Source organism: Puma concolor, chromosome E2, assembly GCF_028749965.1.
Source record: "Puma concolor isolate L17-30 chromosome E2, mPumCon1.1.hap2, whole genome shotgun sequence".
Taxonomy (NCBI): domain Eukaryota; kingdom Metazoa; phylum Chordata; class Mammalia; order Carnivora; family Felidae; genus Puma; species Puma concolor.
In genome coordinates, this window is record NC_141681.1 from 62555262 (window position 1) to 62571628 (window position 16367).

At 48.0% G+C, this 16367-nt stretch overlaps 1 protein-coding gene and 1 long non-coding RNA gene across 10 annotated transcripts in view; one reads left to right on the forward strand and one right to left on the reverse strand.

The window, feature by feature from the left end:
- LOC147573924 (uncharacterized) overlaps positions 1–4418 on the reverse strand; it is a 19007-nt gene extending 14589 nt beyond the window's left edge. For 4 of the 9 annotated variants that reach the window (XR_015244467.1, XR_015244468.1, XR_015244471.1 and 1 more), the window contains exons 1-2: positions 4222–4417; positions 3620–3694 (exon numbers count right to left, since the gene is read on the reverse strand). This is a non-coding gene — a long non-coding RNA (uncharacterized LOC147573924). Of the gene's footprint in view, positions 1–3619; positions 3695–4221 lie in introns of all 9 variants that reach the window. The other 5 variants (XR_015244465.1, XR_015244470.1, XR_015244469.1 and 2 more) reach the window with 4 other exon arrangements.
- A 156-nt stretch (positions 4419–4574) lies between these two features.
- Positions 4575–15960, forward strand: ZNF8 (zinc finger protein 8). The gene is made up of 4 exons (XM_025914894.2): positions 4575–4752; positions 10272–10398; positions 10697–10792; positions 14195–15960. Exons 1-4 carry the CDS (start codon positions 4687–4689, stop codon positions 15631–15633), a joined length of 1728 nt encoding a protein of 575 aa, XP_025770679.1. The 5' UTR covers positions 4575–4686; the 3' UTR covers positions 15634–15960.
- Positions 15961–16367: the final 407 nt, after the last annotated feature.

Below are 16367 nucleotides of genomic sequence, written 5' to 3' on the forward strand. Positions count from 1 at the left end.
TTCACTTTTCTAATATTATGTAACAAACATCCCAAACACAGTGGTTTAAAACAATAATTTCTTTAATTTCTTACCGTTCTATAAGTTGACTGGGTAGCTGGGTGGTTCTTTTCACTTAGGGCCTCTTGTGTGGTTTCAGGTCAACGCGATCAGGGCTGGAGACATTTGAAGGCTCAGGGTGAAGATTAAGGCTGGCGCTGGCTGCCAGGTGTGAGCTCAGCTGGGACTGTTGACTGGAGCACTGACATTAGACCCCTTCAAGTGGCCTAGGCTCCTCTCAGCATGGTGGCTGGGTTCTAAAAGAGGGTGTCCCAAGAATGAACATTCCAGGAGACCCAGGCAGAATCTGTAAAAACTTCTTATGATTTGGCCTCAGAAGTCACACATCATCACTTTTGCTACATTTTATTGCATAGTCAGTCAGGGGCAGCCCAGACAGGGGGAGGGGATATAAATCCCACCTCCTGGTGGGAAGAGACACAAAGAATTTGGGGCGATCTTAATCCACCATGGATCCTCAGTGACCCACGGAGGAGTAACAGAGAGAAAGGAATCTTTCCCAAAGAATCTTAATCTTATATCAGATTATGATATAGAAAGATGAGTAGGCTGAGGTGACATGAAGGAGGAAGCTTGGAGCACAAGAACAGCACGTATACTTTTGGACAGGTTATATTGAGGCGCCCAAGGGACATAAAGTGGAGCCGCCCAGTTTAAAATATTAGCCAAGGTAAGGAGAAAACATGATATACACCTACATAAATTTAAGTTTCACAAGACAGTTCTTTGAGCATCTAGAGTCTTGCTATATTCTGTGATCTCTGCCTGGGACACCTTCCACCGAAATATCCCCATTGCTCCCATCCAATCTCCTTTAGGCCTCCCACTTGTGGATTTTCCCTCTTCAGAAAGTGGATTTTCAGGCACATAGAGGAATGGTGTGAGAATGCTCTAAAAGGGTTTTAAAAAAGATTTTTTTTTTAATGTTTATTTTTGAAGGAGAGAGATAGAGCGTGAGTGGGGGAGGGGCAAAGAGAGAAGGAGACACAGAATCCGAAGCAGGTTGCAGGCTTTGAGCCATCAGCACACAGCCTAATGCGGGGCTTGAATCCACAAACTGTGAGATCATGACCTGGGCCAAAGTTGGACGCTTAACCGACTGAGCCACCCAGGTGCCCCCTAAAAGGATTTTAAAAAGAAAGATGTGGGGACAACTGGGTGGCTCAGTTGGTTGAGCATCTGACTTCAACTCAGGTCATGATCTCACAGTTCATGAGTTCAAGCTCCGTATTGGTCTCTGTGCTGACAGCTCAGAGCCTGGAGCCTGCTTCAGCTTCTGTGTCTCCCTCTCTCTCTGCCCCTCCCCTATTTATGCTCTCTCTCTCTCTCTCTTAAAAATAAACATTAAAAATGTTTTAAACATTAAAAACAAATTATCATCCAAAAGCCATTTGGTCAAAGAGGAAAATAATAAAATAAGTAAGTAAAATAAAAAATAATCTGATTTTGTTTAGACAAAAAAATAATATACTCCATATCAAAACCAGAAGAATACATACAAAATTATTATCAAAGCATGCTTTCATTTTTTTAATGTTTATTTCTTAAAGATTTTCAACAAAAGAATTTTTTTTAATTTTTTAATGTTTATTTATTTTTGACAGAGAGAAAGAGAGAGAGAGAGAGAGAGAGAGAGAGAGAGAGAGAGCAGGGGAAGAGCAGAGAGAGAAAGGGACAGAGGATCCAAAGCTGGCTCCAGACTCTGAGCTGTCAGCACAGAGCCCAGCGCAGTGCTTGAACTCCCCACGGGGCTTGACCCGAGCTGAAGTTGGACGCTCAGCCAACTAAGCCACACAGAAACCCTGAGAATGCTTTTTTTAAAAAAAAATTTAGTTATTTATTTTGAGAGAGACAGACAGCAGGAATCAGGGAAGGGCAGAAAGAGAGAGAGGGAGAGAGAGAATCCCAAGCAGGCTCCACACCACCAGCACAGAGCCCAATGCGAGGCTCAAACTTACAAACCATGAGATCATAACCTAAGCTGAAACCAAGAGTCAGTAGGATGTTTAACTGACTGAGCCACCCAGGTACCCCAATGTTTATTTATTTTTGAGAGAGAGAGAGAGAGAGAGAGAGAGCGAGCTTGAGCATGAGCAGGGGAGGGACAGAGAGGGGGACAGAGGATCCAAAGTGGGCTCTGTGCTGACAGCAGAAAGCCCAACGCAGGTCTTGAACTCATGAGCCCTGAGATCATGACCTGAGCCAAAGTCGGATGCTTAACCGACTGAGCCACCCAAGTGCCCCTGGTGTCTTTATAAAAAGAGGAAAATTCGAGACAGACGTGCACACAGGGAGAAGTCATATGAAGATGAAGGCAGAGATCTACAAGCCAACGGATACCAAAGATTGCTGGGAAACCACCAGAAGTTGAGAAAAGAGGGATTGAGCAGAGTATCTCTCTCATGCCCTCAGAAGGACCAAACCATATCAAAACCTTGATCTCTTGTAGCCTCCATAATTGAGACAATACATTTTTCTTATTTAAGTCACCCAGTTTGTGGTACTTTTTTATGGTAGCCCTAAAAAACAAATACAACATTTTGTTTTTGTTTTGTTTGTTTTTTTTTTTCAAAACCCCCACTTTATGGAAAATAACTACAGTTTCCAAAACAAGTAAATATTAGTGACTAGTGTTGCATTATATTTTTGCAAATCTCTTTAATGTCTGGCAGTTGGGTTTCCATAGCTGCTTGTGCCTTTGTACTCTTAGTACTCTCAGTTCAGTCCTAACCTCTTCAGTAGGAGACAACTGGACTCTGGCATGGCTTCTAGCAGCACAATGCTGTGTCCCTAGAAAGACACCATCCTCCCAGTGAAATGCCTGCTGACTGCCTCCCTGAGAAATGCTGCCGGGAGAATTTGCTCTTTGTTCTGGTGAACACCCAAGGATAGCTCCTGACCTCCTCTTCTTATAGCATTTACTAAAAAAGAGCTTAGAACTGAATTCTTTCTGTCTGAGATGTCTGTGTACATCCTACAACTCAGTCTTTTTTAAGGAAAGTTTCCTTTGAAACAGAATGGTCAGAAAGGAGAGGGCTGCTGTCTCTAGTCTCTGTGGGAGGGTAGAACCCTAACTTTGATAATCACCAGGCAACAGCTCACTGGCTCAATCATATTTACACTGACCAACACTTTGTAGTTTTCCACATGAGTCCTGCTCTCTCCCCCTTCTGATTCCCTTATTCTTCTTTAAAAGGCCCAGTCACCTCTGCACAAATGCAAGTGGGGTTCAGTGCTCTCCCCCACTGTCAGCAGTTACTGAATAAAATCTGTTTTCACCATGTTAATCAATGTCCATTTTGTTTATCTTTAACACTATCATTCTGTTGCAATATTACACATTCAGAAGTCTCTGGAAAACTCTATTGTACATTTGTGAGAAAATGGGAGTGGGGGGAAAAGCTATTATTATGAACTCATGGGTTTTTTTCCTTCCTTTTCAAGTTTTTATTTAAATTCTGGTTAGTTAACATATATGGTAAAATTTGTTTCAGGTGTAGAATTTAGTGATTCATCAGTTACATATAACACTCAGTGCTGAACTTAGTTTTGAACTCACCAACTCACAGGGTCTCAGGAAGCTCCAGGGTGTCCCTGGCCCACACTTTGAGAACTACTGCAACAGACAAACGTCCTATAATATAACCAAGGAGAAAACAAAAATATAAGTAGTAGAAAATTAAAAATTGAAACAATACGGAAACATCATGCATTGAAACTTCAGCACTATTAGAACCAGGAGGAAAGTTGTGCCCAGTGACTCATTCCACATAAATACATGGGGCTGCTCTAAGATAACAGACTCAACCCTCCCTCATCTTTTCCACCCTTTTGGGGCTGCTGCAGAGAGGAAGGCTATACTTCCTCCTGGGACTTCTCTGCCCACCGAGAAAGGAATACTGCCTGGAAATTGTGTGGGAACCCAGCAGTGGCCACATTCAGTCTCCCGGAGACTGCCTGATTCATGGTTCCCACAGCAGCTCCTGCCCTCTGCTCAAGTCAGTGAAGATGCCTGACAAATGCCCCTCCTGGTGCTGCTGACCCCTGCCGCGCTGGGCACTGGGCGGGGTGGCAAGGGAGATGCCCAGCATTGCCAGCAAGGACGCGCAGGCCCCGGGTCTCAAAGCAGGGCACCCCACTCCCGCGTGGACAGACGCGCACCTTCAATGGGGGCTGGAGGAGCAAAGGCCACCTAGGCGCCGCGGACGCGCGCAGACACGAACCCCCAGCTGCCAGGCTGGGAGGACGGACGACCCCTAGCACCAGGGTCCCCTCGGAGCCCGCCCCGGCGCCACAGCCCTCGGCGGCCCCCGGCCGCCGCCGCCCTCCAGGCAAGCCTCGCGGGGGTCTGCGGCAGGAGCGCCCCCAGTGGCCGGAGGCCCGAAGGAAGGACAGTCCCATTGGCCCGAAGCCAGAAGGCTCTCATTGGTCGAAGGTTCGACGAACAGAGGTTTCCATTGGTCAGGCTCTGAGGCACGCCGCACGGCCTTCTGGGAGTTGTAGTTGCAGCGTCACCAGCGCGGCCGCCATTGTCCCGCGGGCGGCGAGTGGAGTGGTCCCTGAGGCGGGGGCTGCTCTCGGGTTTACGGCCGCTTCGGGCTCCTGTTCTCGACCTGTCGGTCCAGGATGAACCCCGAAGAGGAAGCGACAGCACTGGAGATGGCTACAGGGCTGCCAGCGGAATGGCTTCAGGTAAAGTAATAATAATAACGATTGCAGCGGGTCCAGCGTCTCCCGCAGGTATTGGCCCTTTAACCCTGGCAGCGCACGGTGAGCAGGGCCCGGGCCTTATCCCCCTTTACACTTGAGAAAACTGAGGCGCAGTTCAGGGCGCGCTGACTGGCCCGACTGGTGAGGGTGGAGTTTGGATTCGAACCCGGGCCATCAGGTCCCCCAGTGCGCATGCTCCCCTAGTACGCCAGTTTCCTTGTTCTGGGATGGGGTTTAGTATCATTTCCTAGGACCAGGCTGGCCCGGCTCCCGCCGATTGCTTTCCCCGCGAAGGCCATCTGCCATGTGATGGTGTCAGTGGAGCGCCGAGATGGCAGGTATTTCCGAATAGAAATGCTTTAATTCACGGAGCCAGCAAACACTCCCCGAGAGCCCTGCTCCGCGAGGCCCCTGGCCAGGGGGCTGGGCACAACCCCAGAGGATGATGACAGGTCACCAGGCACGGCATAACGGGCGGGAGCGACTACCAGGGCTCCTTCCCAGCACCGCTCCCTCGCGGGGGCTGTGGGCGAATTGCACACTGGGCGGTCCGTGCCTGCAAGGCCATCTGGGAAGGTGCCTGTTTCAAAGATCCTGCAATTGTAGACAAAGTGGCCGCTCCCTGTGTTCTCCATAAAGTGCTGTCTCCACGTGGCAGAAACCAAAAATAATTCATAATTCCTGAAGCTCCGCATCTTTGAAATTCTGGACTTACTGTGTTTTGTTGTTGTTTACCAGGATTTGCATTATTTCAGATTTTGTATGCAAAGTGAGATTATTGATAACCTTAGATTTGCATGTTTTCAGATATGTGTTATGCAGATTTGCATTAAATCACACTTTAGTGGGGCGCCTGGGTGGCTCAGTCGGTTAAGTGTCCGACTTCAGCTCAGGTCACGATCTCGCGGTCGGTGAGGTTGAGCCCCGCGTCAGGCTCTGGCTGGGCTGATGGCTCAGAGCATGGAGCCTACTTCCCATTCTGTGTCTCCCTCTCTCTCTGCCCGTCCCCCGTTCATGCTCTGTCTCTCTCTGTCCCAAAAATAAATAAACGTTAAAAAAAAAACTTAAAAAAAAAATCACACTTTAGTGGGGCACCTTGGTTGAACATCTTTTTTTTTTTTTTAATTTTGTTTGTTTTTATTTATTTTTGAAAGACAGAGGATGAGCCGGGAAGGGGCAGAGAGAAAGGGAGACCCAGAATCTGAAGCAGGCTCCAGGCGCTGAGCTGTCAGCACAGAGCCCAACGCGGGGCTCGAACTCACAGACCGTGAGATCATGACCTGAGCCATAACCGACTGAGCCACTCAGAGGGTCTGACTCTTGATCTCAGCTGGGGTCTTGATCTCTTGGTGGTGAATTTGCCTCCAGCTGGGCATGTGAAGCCTACTTTGAAAGAGAAAAAAAATCACACTTTGGTCTGCAGTGGATGGAGGGGGTGGGGCAGGGAATGAGCAATGTCAGTGTAAAACAGTAATTAAGGCAGTCAAAACAGATTTTATTCAGAAACTATTGCAATAGAGGGAAAGAGACTTCAGTATAGAAGTGGACTCAATTCCAAATACTATAAGTAAAAGTGGGAATTTCTAGCTGGGTTCTGGGGTGGGTATAATTCTTGCCAAACTGACCTAGGGATTCTTGCTGAAGCAGGCTAAGTGATCAGATATTACCTGAAGGATTCTGTGGGATGAGGACTTTGAAAAGATACAGAGAGTAATTAGATATGGTGGGTGGGGATTCTGACTAAACCAACTCTTTTTCTTTTTTTTTTTTTTTTCTGACTAAACCAACTCTTAAGAAACTGGGTGATGCAAAGTGGACATAGAAGCCCAGAGGTCAAGGCCTAGTTGAGAAAAGGGTTCAGAGGAACGAGACTCTCTCAAGGAGAGTCTGTCAGCAGTAAGATAAAGTGTATTAGTTATCTGTTGCATGTAACCCAAACCTAGTGGTCTAGAACAACAATATATATTACCTCAGTTCTGATAGCAGGAATCCTTGAATGATTTAGCTGGTGGTTCTGGCCTAGGCCCATGAGGTTACCATCAAGATATCAGTGTGGACTGCTGTCATCTGAGACTTGACTGGGGTTGGAGGATCCACCTCCAAGACAGTTCACTCACATGACAGTCCCTCCCCATGTGGGCCTCTCTGTGGAGCTGCTTGAGTGTCCTCACAACATGGCATCTGGCTTCCCAAAGAGTAAGTGGTCCAGGAGATGGCAAGGTAGAAGCCCCAATGCCTTTTGTGCCCTGGGGTCAGAATTTACACACTCATTGGTACGGTATCCTGTTGGTTGCCCAACCCTATTGGTTGTCAAACCTGCACAGTATAGGAGGGGACTGCATAACTACACAAGGACTGGGGACCACTGGAGGCCATCTTGGAGGCTTGCCACCACAGGAGGCAAGGAAGTCGAGGGCGTTGAGGTCCAGTGTATAGCTTTCTGTGGCTGCTGTAACAGAGTACTAAAGACTTGGTGGCTTAAAGCAATACACATTTATTCTTACAGTTCTGGAGGTAAGAAGCCTGAGATCAGTTATACTGGGCAGAGCCACCCCTGGAGGATCTAGGGGAGAATCGGTTTCCTCACCTTTTCTAGCTCTAGTGGCTGTAGTCCTTGTATTCCTTGGCTAATGGCCCTTTGTCTGTCTTCAAAGCCAGCAGCATGGCATCTAGCCATAGTGGTCACATTGCCTTTTGTCTTCTGTAGTTAAATCTCCCTCCACCTTCTTAGAAGGACATTTGTGATTGCATTTAGGGCCCACCTGGATAATCCAGGATAATTTCCCCATTTAAAAATCCTTAATCAAATTCACAGAATCCCTTTTGCCATTTATGGTAACATTCACCAGCTCCAGAAACTAGGACCTGGGTATCTTTGGAGGCCATTACTCAGTCAACCATAGCCAGGCTGAAAGAGGCCATCCTGTACCCAAAGGTGAAAAGGAGCCATTCAAGATTTTTTAAAGCAAGTATAGCTTGGGTTTGAGAAAAAACATTAAAGCATCTGGGAAGGTGGGGGTAGGAGAAATACGGAGAGCTAACTAGGATGCGGGGAGGGGGCCAGTGTGACCAGGTGCTGGATGATGCCAGGGTGGCCTGGTCAGCTGTGGGCGTGTGTGGAGTAAAGGAGTCTGATAGCCCATCTCTCCAGGCACCAGTAGTGCGGAACAAGAGGAGAGCCACAGGGGTCTGAGGTGGAGCAGCAGAGAGGGCCATGAAAAAGCAAGGAATGGGCTCCTGCTAGAATTCCAGGAGCAGACATGAAGGACTCATGTAATGCCATGGCTCTTATGGCCTGGAGAGATCAGTACTCAGTGGGCCTGGCGCCTGGGCTGTTACTGAGGACCCATGCAGAGTGGGTGATAGTTGAGGGGGCGAGGCAGGGAAGGCAGGAGGCACAGGGAGCATGTATCAGAGCTGGAGGACCGGAGTGGGATATGAGGACACGGGGACAAGAACAGAGACTTCTGTTCCCAACCAAAGGGTTCTCATGCTTCCTGAACAATGTTTGTCACAGCTGTATGCCACCTGTACTATAATTTCTTTAAAATTTTGAAGCCTTCTTGTGTTTTTCTTAACATACCCCTTTATAATTGAGGTATTTAGTAAGTGATTGTGATTTGCATTTCCCTGGTAGCTATTGATATTGAGCATCTTTTCAAGTGCTTATTCAGTATTTGTATATTTTATATTTTCTTTGAAGAAATACCTATTTAGGTCCTTTGCCCTTTTTAATTGTGTTGTCATTATTATTGAGTTGTAAGAGTCCTTTATATTTTCCAGATACAAGTCACATACAAGATTTGTGATTTGCTATTATTATTTCCCAGTATGTGGATATTTTTTTTACTTTATTTTTTTAATTAATTAATTTTTTTTTTTATTTAAAAAAAAATTTTTTTTTTCAACGTTTATTTATTTTTGGGACAGAGAGAGACAGAGCATGAACGGGCGAGGGGCAGAGAGAGAGGGAGACACAGAATCGGAAACAGGCTCCAGGCTCTGAGCCATCAGCCCAGAGCCTGATGCGGGGCTCGAACTCACGGACCGCGAGATCGTGACCTGGCTGAAGTCGGATGCTTAACCGACTGCGCCACCCAGGCGCCCCATTAATTTATTTTTTTAATTTGAGAGAGAGAGAGAGAGAGAGCACGAGTGGCGAAGAGGGGCAGAGGGAGAGAGAAAATCCTAAGGAGGCTCCATGCTTAGCAAGAGCCCAAGGTGGGGCTCGATCCCACAACCCTCGGATATTCACCTGAGCCGAAACCAGGAGTCAGATACTGAACCAAGTGAGCCACCCAGGTTTCCCTCTTTTCATTTTCTTGATAGTGTCCTTTGAAGCACAATTTTTAATGTTGATGAAGTCCAACTTACTTATTTTTTTCTTTTGTTGCTTGTGCTTTTGCTGTCAGATTCTAAGAACTCTTCACCAATCCAAGATTGTGAAGATTCATTACTATATTTTCTTCTAAGAGCTTAATAGTTTTAGCTCTTACGTTTGTCTTTTATCCATTTTGAGTTAACTTTTTATATGGTGTGAAGTAGAGGACCGATTTTATTCTTTTGCATCTTGTCCTGTAGAAAGTGTTTCACAACCACTTATTCCCCATCACAGCCCCCAAGGAATGATTCTTTGTAGACAGGGAAGCATGGCAATAGAAGTGGTTACCTGCTCTATGCTTCTTGAGGAAGAAGTAGCAGAGTCAAAACTCAGATCCAGAAATATCTAGCTTCTGACAGTGGCCACACCGAGCCCACAGAAGGGTTTCATTTGTAGGACATGTTTTAGATACGTTGCATCAACTTACAAAAATTAAAAGTTTCATTTAAAAATGTGGCCTAATTTTCAGCTACTCACTAGAGATGGGCAGTTCTGACCATATGAGACCTGAATTTCCCCCATGATCAGTTGGTTCTGAGTCCCAGCTGCCCCTTCAAATAGGGTATATATTACCCATCACCTGCAGTGTCACCTCTCACAGGTTAAGTACCCTCGTAGGCTCTTCCAGTAGCCCACTTCAGTCTTTGATGAGCCTGCCTGGTCCCTGAAGATAGGTGAGTTTCCGACTCCAACTATAAACCCCTCTTTTCAGGTAGGATACTGAGTCTTGCCTTGAATCTGAGAGTTATTTAATGTATCAGTTAGATGTTACTATGTAACAAACTATCCTAAAGGTTAGTAGCTTAGACCAGTAACTGTTTCTTTAACTCACAGATCTGCAAGTCAGCAATTTCTGTTTGCACCTGCACCTGTCTGAGATCAGTTGTAGGTCAGCTGTGGGTGGCTTCCATCTTCCTGGGATACTTTCATATGCCCTCACTATACAACCTAAATGTGACAGTCCAGTAGGTGCCCAGTGAGACCTGACTTGGCATTATTCAGAATGTGCACTCTCTCAGGACACTGGCCTGCCCATCTTCTGCTTCTCCATTCCTCCTTCTCTTCCTAAGAGCACTGACGGGGGCAGTCCAGCTGATCAAGAGTGTGTGTGATATTTCAGGAGCCGGTGACCTTCCGGGACGTGGCTGTGGACTTCACCCAAGAAGAGTGGGGACAGCTGGGCCCCGCCCAGAGGACCCTCTACCGTGATGTGATGCTGGAGACCTTTGGGCATCTGCTCTCTGTGGGTAAGGCCTGCTTCCCCAGCTGATGATTGGATTCCTACAGTGACTTATTTTTTATGGGTTATAGGTCATAGGGCCTCTGGTATGAGGACTTGATCTTGGGCTGGGGGACAGGGATCTTGCATTCTCATTCCTTGTGGTACATACAGGCAGGAGGAGGTTTCTGCCCTTTTCTGTCCCAATGCAAAGCCGTCACCTTATTGTGAGATGTCCTCATGTCCTATCAGGAGTGTAGGGCTGGATTCTGAGCTGGTTCTTTCTGTGGCAGGTCCCCACATCCTGTGTCTTTCCCTTGTTCCAGGGCCTGAGCTTCCAAAACCTGAAGTCATCTCCCAACTGGAGCAAGGGGCTGAGCTGTGGGCAGCGGAGAGAGGAATTGCCCAGGGTCACTGTCCAGGTGAGAAGCTGCCAAGTGGGAACTCCTAATGGGAGCAGCCCAAGAGGTGACTACAGATGTGCTGCTTGGAAAGGGTGGTGTGTCAGGGTCCCCAAGACCCCAAAGAGCCAGTGATTACAGCGAAAGAATATAGAGGAAAGTCGGCAAGGAGAAAAGGCAGATGGGGTGAAGTCCAGAAGCCAGCCAAGATTCCACAGTTCCTTCCTAGTAGAGTCACACTGTACATGCGTAGTTCCCACAGTAGTGAGTTGTGACGACACATGAGGAATGCTAGCTCCCAGGGAAGCTTGTTAGAGGCTCAGTGCCAGGGTGTTTTACTGGGCGCTGGTCACTTAGGCACCCTGTGCCTGGCACAGACCAAGAGTCCAGACTCGCAGGAGAGAGCAGGTGTTCACCGTAAACCATACTGTGGGCACAGTTTGGGCACAGCGAGCCACTCTTATCAGTTAGGGTGGTGGGAACTCTCTTGAAATCCAAATTCCCACACACAGCCCAGGGCCAGTCTCAAAACTGGCCCCTCTACAGATGGTAGCCTTAGGCCTGCCCTGTTAGCTTTTCTCTGTGTAGGAGGTTTGCGCCCTGCTCCTGTGTTCTCTGTTCTTCTCATCCGGGCTCTCCCTTCTCTGAGCAGAGACCATCTGCCTCTCCTCCAGTGGTCAGAATCCCACCCTGTCCTCCCTCTCATGTTCTCTCTTGCCACCTCAGTGTGCCCTTGACACAGGATCATTTCTAATGTGTGAACTTGCTCTCCATCTTCTCCATTTTAATCTTTCATGTCCAGATTCTGTAAACCTGTTCTCCACACCCTTGTGTTCTCTCAGCAACAAGGATTGTATTCAGCTCTAAATATCTGAAACCTGGGCTAGAGTACTCAAAAAAAGAAGCAATTTTTTTCACAAAGCAGCCACTGCTGCCTCTGACTCAGTATTCAGTGGCAAGGCTTATGGTTCTGATTCTTCTGGCCTTTCCTTGAGGTTATGGCATGGATGCAGCAGCTCTGGCCATCACATCTGTGCTCCAGGCAGGGGGTGTGGATGTGGGAAGAATAGTGCCAGTAACATTTCACCCCTTTTATCTGAATGAACTCCAGATTTCGTCCTTTGAGGTCTCCTTGGTCAGGACTGGGTCACATCTACCTGCCCTTATGCCACTAGGGAGTCTGGAAAGGAGGCCTAGATTGTCATAATTGGCTTATGCCTGTCACAATCCCTTCTCTGGGACTGGTGCATTGGTACCCTGAAGTGCGTTGGAAGAAGTAGGCTATGACAGTGGGATACACGGCCAGCAGTACCTGCTGCTCAGCCTCTGACACCACCCAGGGCTTTTTGACCTGCAGGGAATCACATGTACCTCCACAATGAGGTGTAGCCTATTACCCGAGGGCAAGGGTGAATCTGCAGCAGATGCAGAAGTACCATGTCTCCTCTGAGGCAAAAGAGCCTGAAGTGCCCCACACGTTTGACATCCTCCAGTCCCCAGTGCTGGCCTGCACCCCCAGGCCCTGAGCTAACTCCTACCAGGCTAGTCCCCTTCTGGATGCCATGGTCCCCAGCGGACCATAAATTTCACCATGTAAAACGTACAATTTAGTGGTTTTGAGTATATTCACAGATTATACCCATCACCACTGTCAAGTTCGAGGACATTTTAATGGCTCTAAAGTCACCAATTAGCAGTACCATGATTTGTTTCTACCCATATAACACTTGTGACACCAAATGTGTGGGTTTTTTTCCACACCAACAAACCGTTCTCCAACTCTCCAGTTACTAGCTGGGTGTCCAACAATTAAGTCCAATTCTGACACTATCTACCTGGAGTTAGTGTAGACCCCACAGCCTGAGGACTCTGTCTCTTAAGAATGCCTCCACTTCAGATGCCAGTTGACAAGTCAGGGCATCCCATACCTCTGACTGACGAGCTATAAATCAGGGGTTCCCATGACCCTCTCCTTAGGTTCAGTAATTTGCTTTTAGAGCTCACAGAACTCAGGGACACTATTTATTACTGGTTTATTATAAAGGATAAAATGAACAGCCAGATATCAGGGGTTGGGGTCTGCTGGCTCTGCAGGTGAAGGAAAGGGCCATGGAATGTAGTCAGTCTTGTGAAGCTGGAAATGGCACGGAAACAGATTCTCTCCTAGAGCAGCCAAAAATCATCCAGCCCTGCTGATACCTTGACTTGGGACTTCTGACCTCAGAACTGTAAGAGAAGTGTGGTCTCTTAAGGTGATACGTTTGCAGCACGTTGTTAGAGCAGCTACAGGAAGCTGATACCCTTGCCTTCGCTGCACTGTAAGAAAGTGGGGAGCCCGCCTGCCTGCATGCAGTTCTTGTTCTGGAGGATTCTGCGACCTGGGCTGGTCCTCCCAAGGGGTCCTACAGACATGAGGGTACCTCTACTTGGGTATCTGACCTACCACACTTCGGTTTTCTAAAACTGAGCTCCTTGTCTGCCTCCCAAGCCTGCTCCTTCGATGGTTTGCTCAGTATCTATTTCCCTGGCTCCTGAGGACTGGGCTTTTCATGTGCTGGGGTTGCAGTTTCTCCCCATCATCAGGGGCCAGACAGTGAGTATTTTAGGCTGTGTGGGCTAAGTATACTCACTATTTGTTTTCTGTTCTCTCTGAAACAAATTACCATAAACTTGGCAGTTTAAAACAACACCCAATCATTATCTCACATTTCTGTCAGTCCTGACTGGTTTGTCCGCTCCAGGTCTCACAAGACTGAAGTCAAGGTCCTGACTGGGCAGGGAACTCAGAATCCAATTCCAGGTGTGGTCAGACAGAATGCAGGTCTGTGTGACCATAGGATTGAGGCTCCTGTTTCCTTTGAGACTGTTGCGGAGGAGTTGTTCTCAGGAAGTGCACCCATTTCCCGACTGAAGTCCTCCTGTGCAGCCAGCCTCTCCCTTTTACCTCCTTCTGCTTTTAAGGGCTCTGGGGGCCACTTCAGGCCCATCCTGATAACCCAGCATCATCTCCCTATTTTAAGGCTTCAGGTCAGCTGATGAGTCACCTGCCAAGTCCCTTCATAGCAGTACCTAGATGAGTGCCTGATTGCACAGCCAGGGACATCTTTAGAATTCTGCTTCTGTCATACACCCTTCTTTTTTTTTCCTGCAGCCCTTAAAAACATAAAAAGTACTCGTAGTTGGGGGCTGTAGTCTGCCAGACCCTTGTCTAAGGCCAGTGCCTGGGCCTGTGGCAGGTACTTGGGAGATTTTTGTCGAACGAATGAAAGCATGAGACTGTTTCTGCAGACGAGACACTTGGTGTCTGCACAGGAGCAGAATGGAGATTTTCCTAGAGGTGGGAGGAGTAGTAAGGATGGAGGCCCAGTGTGTCCTCTCTGTGTTTTTTCCGCCAACTCCCTCAGCTCTTTGGTACTCTTTTAGGCTGGGAACCTGGACCCGAAAGCCAAGCGTCACCCAAGAAGCAGGGCCTTCTTGAGGAGGAGCCATCCCATGTTGCGGAAAGGGAAGGCTTCGTGAGGGACACTCCCTGTCCCACCACACTAGGGAAACACTGGGAACGTGAGCGCCAGGTACAGGTGCCTGAGAAGGAACAGGATAATTTGAGGCGATTGGAAGTTAGCCTTGAGGAAGTACCAGTTCAAGATAAAAGCTATGAAAGTTTCAGACCTGGGGAAAACAGTGTCCTGAATGCAAACCCAGATCCATCCTCGGAGACTTCTAGGAGAGACTATCTCTGTGCTTACGACTCACAGGCTATAAACTCGGAAGGTAACTCAAGCTCAGTCCAGCAGACAGGCTCCTCCGGCAAAGGGCCGTGTGACAGCAGTGACTGTAGCAAAGCTTCCAGTCAGGCCATTCCCATTACAGAACTCACCCGAAGCCAAGTACAGGATAAACCCTACAAATGTACAGACTGTGGGAAGTCGTTTAATCATAACGCACATCTCACAGTGCATAAGAGGATTCACACGGGAGAGAGGCCTTATATGTGCAAAGAGTGTGGGAAAGCCTTCAGCCAGAACTCCTCCCTGGTTCAGCATGAGCGAATCCACACGGGAGACAAGCCCTATAAATGTGCTGAGTGTGGGAAGTCTTTCTGCCATAGCACACACCTTACTGTCCATCGGAGAATTCACACCGGAGAGAAACCCTATGAATGTCAGGACTGTGGGCGGGCCTTCAACCAGAACTCCTCCCTGGGCCGGCATAAGCGGACACACACCGGGGAGAAGCCATACACTTGCAGCGTGTGTGGGAAGTCCTTCTCACGGACCACGTGCCTCTTCCTGCATCTGAGGACACACACAGAGGAGAGGCCCTATGAGTGCAACCACTGTGGGAAGGGCTTCAGGCACAGCTCCTCCCTGGCCCAGCACCAGCGAAAGCATGCTGGGGAGAAGCCTTACGAGTGCCGCCAGAGGCTGATCTTCGAGCAGACGCCAGCTCTGACGAAGCATGAGTGGGCAGAAGCCCTCGGCTGTGACCCACCTTTGAATCCAGATGAGAGGGCTCACCGAAGCGACAGGCCTTTTAAGTGTAATCATTGTGGGAAATGTTTTATTCAGAGCTCGCACCTCATCCGACACCAGATAACTCACACCAGAGAGGAGTCCCAGGGCCGGAACCGGCGCCGGCTTGAGCAGTCCTTTGCCCGGGGCTCACACCTTGCCCGGCATCAGCACACACACTCCAGCGAGAACCCTGGGGGTGGGACAAAGGCAGGACAACCCTCGAGCCGAGCGCTTGCCTTGTTTGACATCCATGAAATCATGCAAGAAAAAAACCCGGTTCACGTCATTGGGGTTGAAGAGTCTTCCATGGGTGCTTCTGTGTTATTTGACATCAGAGAATCCTCGTAGGAGAGAAACTCTACAGATGACTTTTGAACCACAGGTACAAAAATGTGGTAAGTCCACATAGTGCATTCACAGAAAGGGGGACTGGGGGTAGAAACGTCTAAAGCGACCTCTGATTCTTAAAGAAATGGTGCTTCCCAAATACTGGAGATTGATGGTTCTCAAATCTGCCAAGCCCAGTGCCCCCTTTAACCACACGTGTTTTGTGCTGTTCCCTCTATTACTGCAAAATGAATTCATAGGTAATGTAACCCACATACATGTACTGTAAAAAATCGATATACGGCCCCTTTTTGTAAAGCATAATTAAAACAAAAGTAATTTATGGTAGAGTGATGTGGACTGAGTTGGTGCGGTATCTCTCCACGTGACTGTGTGGGCCACTGTGCCTGAACACCTACCTGGGGCATTGCCAGTGCCGTCTGGCATATGGGATATGGTATTGGTCATGGAAATAGTCCGAGTGGCATTCCTGTATGGGATGTGATTTTTCCTAAGTGGTGACTAACTCTTGCAAAAGTTTTGGACAAAACAAAATACCATTGCATTTCTGGAAAATTCTGTATAAAATTCTAAGCGTGCAGGGTTAATTTGTGTTTCTGTGTGAAGTTGACTTAGGATCTCAGTTCACACATGACAGACTTGTTTCACAGATATGTACATGGTCCACAGGAGCCAGCTCTGCACTTCACAAGAGCACACTTGGCCCCCACCCACATGTCAGCTGCACCCATGCC

What these genes read in the sequence shown, in the direction of transcription:
- ZNF8 (XM_025914894.2), top strand. Translation starts at nt 4,687, where the DNA reads ATGAACCCCGAAGAGGAAGCGACAGCACTGGAGATGGCTACAGGGCTG. An exon ending in TGCCAGCGGAATGGCTTCAG is followed by an intron (nt 4,753 to 10,271) that starts GTAAAGTAATAA and finishes GTGATATTTCAG; the next exon opens with GAGCCGGTGACCTTCCGGGA. An exon ending in TGGGCATCTGCTCTCTGTGG is followed by an intron (nt 10,399 to 10,696) that starts GTAAGGCCTGCT and finishes CCCTTGTTCCAG; the next exon opens with GGCCTGAGCTTCCAAAACCT.